General features: G+C 34.9%; 1 protein-coding gene and 1 long non-coding RNA gene across 2 annotated transcripts; one reads left to right on the forward strand and one right to left on the reverse strand.

The window, feature by feature from the left end:
• The first annotated feature begins 5,088 nt into the window (after positions 1 to 5,088).
• LOC113333993 lies at positions 5,089 to 7,856 on the forward strand. Its single transcript, XR_003352498.1, has 3 exons — positions 5,089 to 5,356; positions 5,480 to 5,576; positions 7,648 to 7,856. It is a non-coding gene; the product is annotated as an uncharacterized LOC113333993 (long non-coding RNA).
• A 5,785-nt stretch (positions 7,857 to 13,641) lies between these two features.
• Positions 13,642 to 14,664, reverse strand: LOC113353866 (LOB domain-containing protein 2-like). The gene is made up of 2 exons (XM_026597340.1): positions 14,055 to 14,664; positions 13,642 to 13,727 (listed from the first exon to the last, which is right to left on the reverse strand). The coding sequence occupies exons 1-2, from the start codon at positions 14,662 to 14,664 to the stop codon at positions 13,642 to 13,644; spliced, it is 696 nt and encodes a 231-aa protein (XP_026453125.1).
• Positions 14,665 to 15,663: the final 999 nt, after the last annotated feature.

Below are 15,663 nucleotides of genomic sequence, written 5' to 3' on the forward strand. Positions count from 1 at the left end.
GGGGATCCTCTAAGTCAATTAGATTTGACTCACAAAGTTGACCATAATAATGGTCATTCTTAAGAAAATGTGTCGACCCTAATATCCTAAAGTAATTAGGTTTAGTCTCAAAACTTAATAACCGAAACATCTGAAAATCATATGTTCCCACAATTGGAAGAAAAGTTTTTGGTGGGAAAACAAAGTCAATCTTGGTATCATAGGGGTTAACCACATCAACCAGAGGATGGGTTTCTAACAACTGAGCTTCTTTTTGGACATTACTAGGTTCGGGAAAACGTGTATGGAGATAATCTTGTAAGATGGTTGAGGCACAAAAGTCAAGTCCTACACGAGGGAACTTTCTAAGAGTTAAAGTTAAAGCACAGGGAGAATGATAATCACCCTAAAACTTAGAGTTTTGGGTATCTCTAGATAGACTAACTACAATTTCTAGATCATCGAAATCCTGAAAATGGTCAATTGCTTCTTTTAGGTTATACTCAGGTAATGCATCCTCACTCATATTTAAAAGCTCTAGGAGTTCATCTTCTTCGTCTAAGACTATTGTTTCTAAATTGCTAGACTCTAAAACATTATTCTCAGAATAAACTCGTTCCTCTAAATCATTGTCGGCTTTGTAAACAGGAAATACTACATCGTCTAAAACGAGGGTATCTCTAGTCAAATCCTTATCCTTTTGAATAGGTGAATAATTATTAAAATTATTTGGATTTGAACTAGAAATAATATTATCATTGTAAAGCTCAATTGGAGTAACCATTTCCTGATCACTATTCCTACATAAGTATGATTCTCCATCAACACTATCCTCATCCTAATAATATGAAAGAGATCGAACCTCATCTAAAATAGTGTCTCCAATTCTATCCTCGTCATCTTGATTAGGTGAATAGTAACTATCCTCATTTTCAAGGGTAAAACTGGGAACACTGTGTTGGAAATTTATATAATTTCGAGTAATTCTTTCGTTCGTCTCAGCTATCCGCTTGAGGTGGTCTTCTAAAGAAGGTTCACTCATTATTGTAGTTCTTTCGTCTATAATTATATTATTTATCTCAGCTAACTTACGCGTCGACTCAGCTAACTTCCTGAGGGACTCTTCTAAAGAAGGAATAGGAACAGAGGGATCATAAAAAGGACTACTTTTCAATAGTTTGATAGTATCCTCTAGAGACGAAGAACTAGTACTATAATCTTCTTGCTCGTAAGACTGATGCACGTGTGGATAGTAATTGGGCTCACCAGGGTATGACCCATAACCTTCGAAAGGTTGGCGTTCCCAACCACTATTCACACTATGGTCATAAAAAGAGTGATGTCCATATTGTTCAGTTGGATATTCATATTCATTGTGATGGTTATTATAATACCAGTTTGACATCCTAACTGCAAGGGAATTCTACACAAGCACAAACAAGGCTGACTCAACCACAACAAGCCTATTTTATCTAGCAAACAAAAAGCATGATGTCTCCCTTAGATTGTTTCTAGAACAGCTTCTATTCTTTCGAAAAGGAATTCGTTACAAATTTGAGCAAACCCCTCTGGAACCAATCCGAGTTAAAATAAGTTGAATTGAGGCGAGGGAAGCTCAGTGGAGCTTTGATACCCAAGGCCTCACCGGAATTACAAGGCGGCGCAGTCACGCATTCAACTCATAGAAACCATCATGAACTTCGAAGTATGCTTAAAAGAGTAACCATATTTTTCGAATGACTTTCCTATTAAGCTCGTTACCCTATCGGTCTCATTCTAGTCAGTATTTTAAGCTTAGGTTCGCGTAGGTTACGTGTTCCTAAGGCGGGCAAGAAGGAAACTGTGATGAAATCCGAGTCCTTATCTTGATTTGGCCAGGCCTTGCCCTTTACTAGAAAATTAAATCCGATTTCAGGTCCTCAACATATATGCATACAAAATCATCCAGTAAACCCGCTGACAGGGGATTCGCGGGTGTTTAGAATTCTTACCTCCCGTTCCAGACGTGGGATGAACCGTTGAGGTCGACTCGGGCCACCAACTCCAATGTCAGTGTACGAACCCGAGGGGCCGAGACAGTATCGTAACTGTCGTCCTTCCCTGTGCAGTTTATATTTAAACCAACCCTTCCTTAAGGTTTTAAAAATAAAGTTCAATGTTCAATGTCCGAAAGAAAAGAAAAAAAAATATCCAAAAATAAAAACCTTAATTACAGTTTCTAAAAAAATAAAATATACAAAATCTTCTTCTTCACTCCTTTTGGATTCCTTCTTTGTTTCCTTCTTTAGCTTCGCTTTTCTTTTCAGCACTTTCTCTCTTTTTCTTTAGCTCAACTCCAAATCTGAAAGCTAACAAGAAATACCAAAACGCATAAAAAAGAACAAAAATAATAAAAAAATAAAAAAACCTAAAAACAAATCTATACACAAGTCCGTGTCGGTGGCGCCAAATATTGATCGAATTTTATATAATGGTAAGAAAGGTTGTCGTTCACTCGGACTTTGTTGGATCGATTTTAAGTTTTAATAAAATAAAAATACTACAAATAAGAAAAAATATATTCAAATTTTGTCACAGGATGAAGAGAGACCGGGACTCGGATTCCACTGCTTTTCATGTTCATGGGGTTCATAAATAAATTTTAGACATTTATAGCTCAAAACAAAAGAAACAATAACTTTATTCTTTGCCAAAGTATATTTCGTAAAACATCAATTGTAAATTACAAGCATAGTGTATCTAAAGCATCTAAGACTAAGCATACACTATCTAACAAGATAACAATTGATTAATAGAAATCATAAATCATTTAAAATTTGTGCAAAAAATAAATAAGGAATTTATTAAATTACCCCAAGGATGAAATACAGCTTCCTCCGTCGTCCCAGTGATGGGTTCTAGCTCCACATGGTGAAAACACACTCAAATGAATTTTTCATTGCTCAAAAAGGTGTTTGCAAGGAGAAAAGGTATAAAGCAGTGTGTTTGTAACAGTTATAATTGTTACAGAACCCACCGTTACAAAGAAACACTAACAGACTGTTGTGAACTGGATTAAGTGTTACAGAAATTGTTACAAAGATAATCAAATTTGAAAGTAAAGGCAACGGTTTCTGCGACTGTCTATATGTGATGTTTTGTGTTCTTTCTCTTCTTCTTCGTTGCAGCAATGGTGATTCTCTGCAACTCGATTCTAAGCCTCTGTTTTCTCCCCTAACTCTCCATTCCCCTTCTCTGAGTCCCAAGAAACCTTTTTATACTCGACAACGACAAAATATCTCCTCATAACTGTGCCAAATCTTCTCTCTGTCAAGCCATAAACTCGGGAATATTTTCTTCCCTGATTTATCTTCCCATGCACCTGATTGTGGCTAACTCACTCTAAACACGCAAAAAATATTGTTGCACGCTCCAGGAAGTGTCCCAAGTCCTCCAAACTCGAGCAATGCTCATCTCAAACTCACGGGCAGTCATGCTATCCCGTGAATATCTCAACTGCACCCGGACTCCCCTGTTTTCTTCCATTCGATTATTCGTCCAAATCTAGTCAATTCCAAGGACCTTACCAGCCCTGTTTCATCATCACAAGCCCAAACAAAGCCTTTCCCATGAAAATCTCCAAGTAAATCTTTGCCCAAACTTTCCCAGAAAACCCGAGAAAACTAGCCTCTCCTGTTTTGTTGAGAAACAATATCCAACCAAATTTGATCGCTCAAATTGCCCGTACTAAGTTTGTTATGCTCTTTTGAATCATCACAAAGAGTTTCAGCCATTGAGTCTCTCTAAAACACCTTCAAATCTCGAATCTAAATCTGCATGCGTGTCTGCAAAGTTTTCCCTCCGAAATCAATTTTGAAAGGTAGAAGATGGTTAGCCTTTATCCAACGTCCTGGGTGCCGAATAACAAATGGGTGTTGTGGACAAATGGGCTACACATAGCCGTGGGTGACACATAGCAAAAGTGGGGGTCCGTATAGCAAATGTCCTCCGGAGGTGCTCCGAGCAACTTTTCGAGCCGAATTTTCCAACAATATTTATTTCCAAAAAATACCTACAAACACACAAAACACCATAATAAGGACGAAAACGAGTACTAACAATACGAAACATTGAGGACAAATTAGACACATAAATGCGTCTATCACAAGTGCCGCTGAACAACAAGAGAGAGTTGAATGCTTGTAGTCGTTTTGGATTGGAAGATTCTTAGACATCTTTCTTTCCAAATTAACCAACATTTAGTGGCTATGATTTTTATCTCAGAGTTATCATACACACCTTCTATCCAATTAGAGTATAGTTGTGCAAAAGATAAATCTAAATCACTACTATAATTTATACCTATCACGGGAGACAATAAAGCAACAAATTTAGCATAGGGACATTCAAAAAATAGATGCTTTAAGGACTCACATTCATACTCACAGAAAACGCATTTCATGTCTATATTTTCCATGTGTTCGCCTAGTTTTTTCCTAACAGGCAGAGCATTATGGATGCACTTCCACAAGAATATTTTAATTCTTTGAGATACATTCAACTTCCAAAAATATTTTCAGAAAGCAGTGATATCAATATTGATTGTATTAATCAAAGGATGTTTAATTTTTTGGTACATCGACTTCACAGTAAATTTTTCGTCATTAGTAAGGATCCATCTTAATCTATCTTGTTTCAGAGTTCCATTTATGTTAGTGAAGATTTTAATTCCTAAAATCTTGTCTGTAATTTTCGGGGCAAAGTTATTTCTAACTTTCGTTACATTCCACTTTTTAGTATTTGATTCTATCAACTCAGATACAAATGTTAAGAGGTTTAGTTGATTTCCGCGATAAGATATGAGGTTTTGTTCTATACCTGGGATCCACTTATCTGTGCAAATGTTGATAGATTTACCGTCGCCCACGTCTCAGCAACTGAATTTGTAGATTAAAGAAACCCCTGCATAATGCATCCCCATATCCACGAAGCATTATAATGTTTTTTGGCATGGAAGATAGTTGAGTTTTTAAAGTATCTATCTTACAAAAAAAAATAAAAATGGTTTTGTAATCATCTAACAACTCTAAATGGTCGCTTCCAACTGATCCACGGCTCATATTCCTCCCAAAGTGCCTCAAAGTGGAAGTGATAAATCCCGGCTGAAAATGATCCCACCTCCTACGCCCACATCCGACGTATACGAGAAATTCGAAACGGCTTGAGGTGCATATCAATGAAAAACGCATCGATGAGAGTCTTTCAATGGGAATCAATGAAAAACGCATCGATGGGAATCAATATCTCCCTAATAATTGTCATTTATAGATCAAAAAGAAAACGCATCGAAGGAACTCAATTACAAACCCATACTCAGACCATCTCGATTATGAACCAGGTAGGATTTTCTCTCTTTCTCATTTGGGTATCTGAAATTAGGTTTGATTTGATTGCTACAATTTTTATTCTGTTAATATGGGTTTAATTTAAGGGATGGTTAATTTTTGTCTTTAAAATTCAGGAGAATCAGTTTTTGATGAAGTTGTTGGGGAAACCTGTGTAATCCACTATCGGGGCTTATGGAATCTGTTAATCCCTATTGCTCTTTCTAATAGGGAGTAAGTATTTCTACTGTTTTTTTTTTGTTTTGTTTTTTTTATTTATTATACCTAAAGTCACTAGATAGGCATGACAATCTCGGAATCATCCTTCTTCATGATATGATTGACTCAACTGCTCTTACGGCATTGTTTGCACCAAAAGTAGTTAATCCATTTGCTAAAAAGCTCAAATGGTTTTGATTTGCTGATAATGATAGTGTTAATGCATAGAGTGGAAAAATCATGGATACTAATGTTAATGATAGTGTCATACTGGATGTACAATTATAGTGGATTATGTTTCGATAAAAACTCACGGCTCTAAATTTCATTTTTCTTGCATAGTAAATTAGAATGATAGTTTTTGTGTGGATGTGAACTTTTTTTCTTTTTTTGTATCCCATCAAAGTTTTTGTATTGCTTTTCATCATGAATTGTAAAGAAACGGTAAAATTAGTTGTCATCATGAAAGTTACAGACCGCTATTGCCATCATGCCAATCACATGATTTGCTTTATATACCCTTTTCATTCTCATGCAGGTAGTTGTAATGGGTTTACAGATTCAATGTAGTCACTCCAAAAGTATTCCAAAGTAAAAACCACTATAAGACCTTCAATCAAGTTCCTCGAATGGATTAAGGGCAGGTATGGATAACTCGAGTCTGGATATCAAAAAAGGATAATTAAACTTAAAAGGGGCCAGTCAAGTAACCAGCTTGGATATGTTGCTGATGGATGCTCAAAAGAGTTTTCATAATCCGCCAAATGAGATTTTTGTTTTAGATTTGAGTTTAGGCCCTGTTGGGACATTGAGACGAGATTTCATTGATGCGAGTTTTGAGTTTAGGCCCTGTTGTGCATAAATGGTCTTGATGCTGTAGTACCACTAATCTAGAAACCATATATTGGTTTTGAATTGTAGGTTTTTTAGGTGTGGAAGGATTCCTCTAGGAGTATCTTAATGTGATGTGGGTTGCGTGATAGTAGACTTAATTAGTATATTGCTTGACTAGAACCTGCTAATTGGGTTAAGAGTAGAATAACCCAAGTAATCAATATTTAGGAAGTGGGTCTAAAACGAGCAGTAATTTTCTTTATATAAGGCGTTAGGATGTGTGCAGTATGCCGGGCATAGATTTTAAGAGTCTAGCTTTCAAGTCTATTGACGATCATTTGATATACTTTTTTTTTTTGACCTTAGGTTTTGTTCGTCTATGTATATATTGCTATAAAGAAGAACTTATTTTTACCATCAATATTGATGTCTATTTAAAGTTACTTTTAACCAACTCTACCACCGATCCCCTTACGAAATGTCTTTGAAACTACCATAAGTGTGTCTGCGTAAAGTATTGGATACAGTGATAGATCAGGATGTTTGATGAGACATTTGTACAAATATTGCTTAGGTTTGGAATTGAAAAATTCAAGTTTCTGCAACACTGATATGTTTTTTATTAGTTGACTGAAGTATTCTGTTGAGAGGCACTGTGACATACTTGGGGAAAAATTGTTTCTAACTATTTCAACCTTCTTTGGCCGATCAACCTCCACTTTATATAATTAACTCTTTTTTTTGGTATTTTATTGAATACTAATTTGAGTTTCTTCTAAAGAATTTATTGTGTTGTATTTCGATCCTTCCAGAATTGTGCTGGATAAAAATCGGCTAGTGTTTCTTTTTTTCACAGTAGCCAGAAAAAGATTAACACATACTCAAGAATTATCAGGAGTTAGCTCAAGAATTGTGTTGTATAAAAATTGGCTTGGTCTTTTCTTTTCAGTTGGGTCGTGGATAAATCGCTTCCATCCGGTGTTTTCTTTTTTTGGGCATTCACGTATATCGCTTTTGTCTGGTGCTTTTGTTTTGTTATCCAGTGGAAAAATGTCGCCTGAAAACCTCATTATAGGTTACGATATTGTGCTTTATTTTTTTGAAAAACTCAGTCATATGGAAGTAGTTCATTTTGAGTCTGTACCATTGGATTTTCTCAAGTGCTTTTTTTATTGTGAGCTATGTGTGTTTCGTAATATGGTTTACTAACACGATATTGTAACTTTCTGAAACTTGGCTCTTTTGTTTTCAGGGTTCTTGCTGTTGCGCAACTGCCACAACATGATATAGGGAGTATATTTTGAAATTGATAGAGACAAGTCTTCTTTTGGTGCAGATCCAACTCTCCCTTTTAACATATTAATATATGCACATGGTAATGTGCCTCACCCTTTCTCTCTGACTGTTCAAAAATATTTTGAGAACCATTACGTGATTTATGAGCATGCACTGATCCACACATTCCTTTTTCTCCCAAAAATATTTTCCAAAAGACATTCACATATATCCTTACAATGTCTTTGATTTTTGCGAGAGGGTATGCAGGACGTGCAATATAATTTCTATTGCATGTCAAGATTGTTTTTTTTGTCGGTAAAATAGAACAAAAGCTTTGGTAGAATTTTAATTTTAAAAATAGAAGCAGCAAGTTGTAAGTAAGCAACACAAGCCAGACCTTCTAACAAAATATTGCAGCAAATACTTGAGTGATCAACTGTTTCTGTCTATAATGATACTTCATTAAGACTAATTGACGTGCTCTTCTTCCATTTGATCACCATGTTGGAGTAGATTAAATGTCAATGAAGAACCAAGTGCAAAATAATTTTCTTTTCCTCATTTGTAGCTTCAGGTGGTACTATGTGATTGCCTAATTGTATATATTAAGATTTTATTGATTGCATATTCCTTCCTTTGTATACACAAATCTTGGTCAAGGTCTTACAGTGATATTCGTTAAGATTTTGCGACTTAGTTTCTGCAGTCTAGGTCATACTGATGCTACAGGTCATACTAATGGTAGATTGTTATTGCATTTGATCTAACATGTTTCCTTGATGGAGCTAAATATATGGATAAGGTTGCATTACGATGGCAATAATCGAGAAGTTTTGAAGACTTAATCCCTATTAATTTTGATCCAATTGAAACTGTGTTATGAATCTTAGATTAGAGAATCTATGATGATAGTATCAGCAGGAAAAGTATGTGCGCTCTACTGGTGTACAAGAAAATACAATCATAGATCGTTACTTCTAGCAAAAAATAAATGATTCCACGTTGTTACAGCACTGGTCATATCATTACTGCTATTTGACTTATTATAATGTTTTTTGTTTGTATTTGATAGCTTTGATTTACATTTTAGAGTGATGCATTGACAACGAATAAAATGTAATTCAACCTTGGAGGATCGATCGGTAGGAGTTAAATTCACTTTTTTTGTTTTTATCACTAAGATGGTCAGGTGGCTGTTTATCAAATTCAGATCTCTTCAGTATCTTGGTTCTCATATAAAACGAATCTTGGGATAATTGGATGGCATAACATGAAGTACAGTAATTAAATTGCAAATATTGATCGTAGTCTATAAACTAGCCACCATCTCCAAGCAGCGAAAAAGATTATATTTTCTCACCGCCTATGAGAGGTATTCTTTTTTGGGTTTCTTGGTTTCAAAAGACATTTCAGAATAACTTCATTTTGTTACTCGGGAGTGACAAACCTATATTTAGTCGCGAGTCAAATGGCGTCAGAAATTAATATTGTAGGCAACATCTAGGGCTCAAAACAGCCCGTATGCCTTAGATAGTGAACCGATGATACGTTTGTTGGTCATGATTATGTGGGCTACAAGGGTAGCTCTTATTGATGTTGTTCACATTGGCCAAAGTGGCAAATGAAAAACATCGCCTTTTCTCAGGAATCAAGCTATAATTCCTTGCTTTGCTTGCATCGATTCTCGAATGCATAATCATCATGCGGAACAAAAATAAAGAAGACGCATAAAGAGGTTATGCATTTTCAGGCTAAAAGCAGGGTCCACTTTATATATTGGAATTAAAATGTTGCAAATCTACAAAACCATAATAGTTATACGTTCCACATAAAAAATGTAGAATGTCAACACAAGCCAAGCGAAAAATTTGTCCATATGGGTGGAAAATGTGGAAGACATTTGAGTCTCAATAAGAGCCATCCTAAATGTCTTGCTCTTATTTGGGTGGTACAGGTATACATGAGGAAAATATCCTCAACAATAAATCGAAACCCGGGACATTACGGCACGGGTCATATACTAGTTTATTCTTAAGAACATAGCCTAGAAGGGTGTTCCACTGAGTTGTTATTCTCCATACTAGTTTCGCAATCATTGCCTTATTCATTTTGTTTACTTCTTTAAAACCTAGACCACCTATTTCAATTGGTTCACACATGAAACTCCAATTAATGGGATAGTAACCCCTAGAGTTTTTCTTTTTACCACACCAAAAATCCCTTTGGACTGCATCTATTTTGTCTGTGATTTTTAGAGTCAGAAAAAAACACCCCATTTGGTATATGGGCAGACTAGAAAGTGCATATTTAATCAGGACTTTTTTACTTGCTTGAACCAAAGTTGTACCATTCCAACTTTGAGCTTTGTTTTCCATATTAGTAACAATTTTATCAAAAGTCTTAATTTTTTTATCTATCAACAAATAAAGGAGCTCCTAAATGAGAGTCAGTAATGCTAATTTTCTTTATCTTCATAAGTCTAATCATAATTCTTTGATGTTTAAAATGTATTCTTCTACTAAAGAAAATACCCGACTTAGAAAAGTTAATGAGCTGACCTGATGCATTACTAAATTGATTGATGATGTTTAAAAGATTCTTACAACGAACCAGACTCGCCTTAGAAAATAGCAGGCAATCTTCTGCAAATAAGAGATGAGAAATAGGGGTACTATGCCTAGATATTTTGATACCAGTTATATGTTTGGTTTTTTCCTTTGCTGAAAGAAGCCTAGAGAACACATCCATATAGATTAGGAATAGGTAAGGAGATAATGGATCTCCTTTCCTTAACCCCCCGGTAGGAGTGAAGAAGTCACCTGGTGTACCATTTAAAAGAACTACGATGGAGGCAGTTGAGACGCATTGATTGATTAAACTGCACCACTCATTACTAAAACCAAAAGCAGATAAAGTTTTAAGTGAAAAGGTTCAATTGACCCTGTCAAAGGTCTTGGACATGTCTATTTTAATATCTAGTCCTCCATTTTTTGTTTTCAAAAACTAGGGTCTGTTTTCTTTTTCCCATTTTTGTTAATCTATGTATGTATATATCTGACAAAGATAGAAAACTAACTACTCATAAAAACTTCTGAAGTTCTAATATATTTATAATAAAAACTATATCTTGATTCCAAGTAAGAAATTCAATAAACAAAAATATAGAAAAACAAAGGATTATTTATATACAATTACAAGATATAAGTTGTATTTGTACATATTGAAATGCAAAAAGTACCACAAATACCATATATTTTATGTTTTTAAACATATAAAAATACCACATGGATCGCGTATGAGAAACTAGAAATTTCAAGAGACATATATTATGTAAGAAGTTTTCTATATTACACATAGAAGATGTTTATGGTTGGGAATACGAAGAACCTAAGATGATACTTGGTAAATTCGTTCTTTCACTCCGGGTCAAGCTCTCTCTAGGGCGATTCTCCGTATACGCAACAAATATTTAGAGAAGTGTGAGTCTCACGGATATGACTTTCATATTCTTGCTTTCACTACATTAGGTGAACTAAGTGAAGACACAGTGGCTTTTGTAAAGAGGTTAAAGAACTGTCTCTCTCACAATGACGCAAATTGTGGCGCTGGCAGTTTTCTTTTCCATTGTTTAGGTATTATTATTCAAAAGGGTGTTGGTTCTCAGCTTGTAGCTAGGCTACCAACACTTTTCATGTAATATTACTCTTTTCCCTATTTTCAATAAAAGACCTCAGAGGTACGTTTTCATAAAAAAAAAAAAAAACAATAATAATAATAATAATAATAATAATAGTGTTTTCTCATGTTAACAAAAGAAAATTATGCATAAATATATAAAACCTCACTAGTTTGAGGCCTATGACTTTTATTTGAGGCATGCGGATTTCTTCATCTACCCAATAGAGAAGGATAAAGGGTGTCTAAAATGTGTTAAAATACTAAATTACCCTTTACACAAACCTTAATAGTTCTAGTTATTTAAAACAAGTGCAAAAACCATAATCATTTCTATTAACAAACTTTAATCAAATCCTTTTTTTTTTCCAATTTCCATCAAAATCAAAAACTAAAACATAATCTCAAATAACAATCCAATTTTCCTTTTTTTTTTCCCGAACAATATTTTCGGCGACAAACAATTCAAGTGATTGAGTTAAATACCTTTAATCTGTTTCTTTGAAGAGAGATTCACCAATGATTTAAGTATAAAACTCTGAAATTTCCTCATCAATTTTTATAAAAATCAAGCACAATTTATTGTTATTTGCACTAGTGTATATCGGTTGTTGTTGATGTTTTTTGATACATGAAAATAATTACCCCTTAGCAGGGCTAGGGACCTCCCAGAGGGGAGCCAAACCCAACGTGAAACATGGGGGTTTGGGGACTAAATCCCAGATCCACTAAGAAGTGTCCACAAGGTGGAGAGGATAAGAAGGGAATTAATGGGAAAGGAGAAGGTTGTATTAGAGAAGGGATGACATTAGTAGTAATTAAGGAAGTTTAGGACATGTGGCATGATCTCATAAAAGGAAGGGTTTTTGGGAAAGTCTATATAAGGAGGTACATAATACAATGGAAAGCAAGCTCTCTCTCTTACCATTCCTAGAAAAGTGTTGTCATTAGGTGTGACTAGGACGGGTACCAAAATCATAATCACCCCTCAAAAATGTTCACGAAGAACATTGCCCGGAATCGCTGGATATGGTACACCTACTTAAACAAATTATGGATTTGATGGTCTTCGTGTTTGATGAACATCAACAACAAACGTCATACGTTAATGCATATATCAAACTATTCATTAACCATGTTTGAATTTTTGCACAAACCCTGAAATTTTTATCTTTATATATTGTAGAGCGTGAAAATACGAGTTGAACGCAAAATGAGGTCATTCCGACATCAGATGAAGAAGTTATGAGCAAAACAATCGAAGAAATGTCCAAATTTACAATCAATTCACGTGGGCATTTATGTAAACCGATTCTAGAAAAAAAAAAGTTACAGAAAAACTCTTGAATTTTACAATCTGTCTATGTTTTAAGTGTTATACACCGATTCCTAGAATCAATTACGTGCATGAACATATACCGTTTTTGGGTTGAGAATTTTCAAAAAAAAAAAAAACAACTTTTTTACATGTTTTGACGATGATTTAAGATTTCTAAGTGAACAAAATTAAACATCAATTAGTCACCCGAATTAACACTAATTAATTAAGGATAAATCAGTCATTAAGTAAAATAATTGGATGAGTGGTTCTTTATTTTGCTTCAAAATGTCTTTTTTTATCTCGTAATGGTAAACCTCAAATAATACAGATAGGCCCCAAATCAAGGAGGGAAGTGCAGAGATATTTTCTTTTGCCCTTTCATTTTATGGGCTTTGGGCGATGGACCATTCCTCCCTACCTAAAAGATTGCCCCGACTTAACCAGTCATGTGTAAGATAAGCGAACGAAAAAGATCGATAAATGAAAGAAGATCCAATGTGAGATGCACAATCACAAAACAAACTTGCTTCTTTGTGATACTTTTGGCTTGTTTGTGATATTTTTGGCTTGCCAGTAAGAATCAGTTCTGAGAGCGGTAATAAACCGACCTTGGTACATGGATGGTCTAGATTTGGGACAAGATATGACACAATCTAAATGGTAGAGAGAGGAGTGACTCTGGCACTGGGATTGCTGGCGGATGAAGAAAGAAATGATCAAAAGTTTGGATTGATTGTCTCAGATTTGACCCATCTTTAGCATTTTCCGTAATTAAGTACATGGTATATCATGAATTGCCTGACCAAATTATGTAATACTTATATAAAAAGACTTCTCCTGTTAAACAAATGAGGTGGTAAAAGCTAGCTCATATAAAAAATTGACATGATTAATTGAAAGAGCCAATTTGATGAGATAACGTAGAAACATTTGAAATTCTAAAACTCCACTGCTGAGCGATTCAGAACTCCATTATAATATTGGATCATCCTTCATGACTTCCTGTACTAGGCTTTGGCTATCATCCGACTTCTCATTCACCACTCCATTCTGTTGGTCTACAAATTTGTAAAAAGAATGAAAAATTACCGATTAATTTCTCATCTCCTTAATGATAGAATAATAATTACAGTATATCCGGATCCTGGATTTTTTGTCTTTCATGGGTAATCTATGGGTAATCTAGATTGTTTTTCCTTTGGGTTCTCGATCACTTTTTTTGTTTTGTTATAAGGTGCTAACAGCACAAACTTAAATCCTTTCACATGCTTGCTAACTGATCATAGCAGTAACTAATATATCAATGTCAATAATATGGCGTGCATGCAAAATTATTTTTTGAACACGAGATGAAAAGAAGTAGTAGAAGAACAAAGGTCACTTACCGGATTGAAAATATTGACGATGAAACTGTTCATGAGGCAGGACAGAGAATCCTTGATATCCAAATGCCCGTTCCGCTTCTTTATATCCATTAGTATTAATATTATTATATCTACCATTACTGGGGATATAATTGTTGTTAGCAACATTACTAACATTGCCATACGCTCCATATGCGTACCCATTGTTAGCACTGTTTTCCCAACTCATTAACGCCTTGCTATCACTCGAGATTGTATTGGTACCAATCTTGGGTAGTCCTGGTTGATTTGATATGCGCACGTGATTCGTGAGGGATATTAATTCCACGTTGATCTTCTTGAACGCACCGAAACCTCCTTCGATTGGATCTCGTTCCCTCGCTTCGGCTTCCCATATTAATGAATCAATAGCCCTCTTGCGCTCATCTAAAGTGTGAAGTCCTTTCAATAACTTGGAGATATTACTCACGCCGAAAAGTTTATGCACTGCTTGGAATTTTTCTTTTTTTTCTGGTGGAAAAAACGGCGACAATATACAATTCTGGGAGCACTTTTTTCTTTGATGCTTGCAGGCTGCACACGCTTGACGTGGATTATTATTAGCCTTAATCACGTCGTTTTTCTCATCCATTGTAGTAGACCCTGATTCGACTGATAACGAATGTCGACTGTCGTTCTCTATAGTACAAATTTGAGAAGGTATGAAGAAGAAAGAAAAAATATACACTAAAACGAACCTTAAATTCATGTATTGTGATCTCCAAGCTGCTGTGCTTTGGTATGCATGTATCAATGAAAAGAGAGTGATTGGATATATATATTTCTTTTAGTTTTAAATTACAGGTAAGTCATCGCAAGAAGACTACGAAGAGCTAAGCAGAGAAACCTAATTGTCGATTGATAATTACTGGATTTGTTTGATAAAGGTTATATAACCGACTTATAACAAGAAAGAATATTTTGACCTAATTTTAATAAATTATGGTACTTATTTAAGAAATTATGGTACTTATTTCCGCCGTTAGATTAGAAATCTATACATTATGGCCGTTCGATCTAAATAGAGTTTGTATTTTAATATTATGTAATTAGGAAATAAGTTTAATAAATTCGTAAAATTGATTATGCATACATATGAAATTCAAGAAAAGTGGGGAGGTTAAGTTGGACCTGCTCCGCTGTTGGGCCAGCAGCCATGCGGATAATTACCCACTCCAGGAATCCATGAGGATAATTACGCCCTCCCACATCTCATATTTTCATCCAAGCTCTAGAATTTGTGTCACACACACCTAATTTTCTAGGGGAAAAATATAGTTTAGTCCAAAATCTCTCCCAAGATAGACTAGTCAGTCCAGCCCGAATCAAATAGGTAAATTAGTCCAATATTAATTTTTTTTTAAAAGGTAAGAGTTTTATTAATAATACATACGTGCACGATTATCATAAAACATACGTGCAACAAATAAAAATCGGATTGTTACTGTCAAATTGAATAAGGAGGCGCCAAGTTTTATCAATTATTTACCTGAATAAAAATTGAAAAAAAAAACCAATTGAAAGAGAGAAAAATAAAAACTGAAATGGGTGAAGAAAAGAAATCAAATCCCTAACTAATAAAGAGCCGGAA

The sequence above is a fragment of the Papaver somniferum genome, chromosome 1 (assembly GCF_003573695.1).
Source record: "Papaver somniferum cultivar HN1 chromosome 1, ASM357369v1, whole genome shotgun sequence".
Taxonomy (NCBI): domain Eukaryota; kingdom Viridiplantae; phylum Streptophyta; class Magnoliopsida; order Ranunculales; family Papaveraceae; genus Papaver; species Papaver somniferum.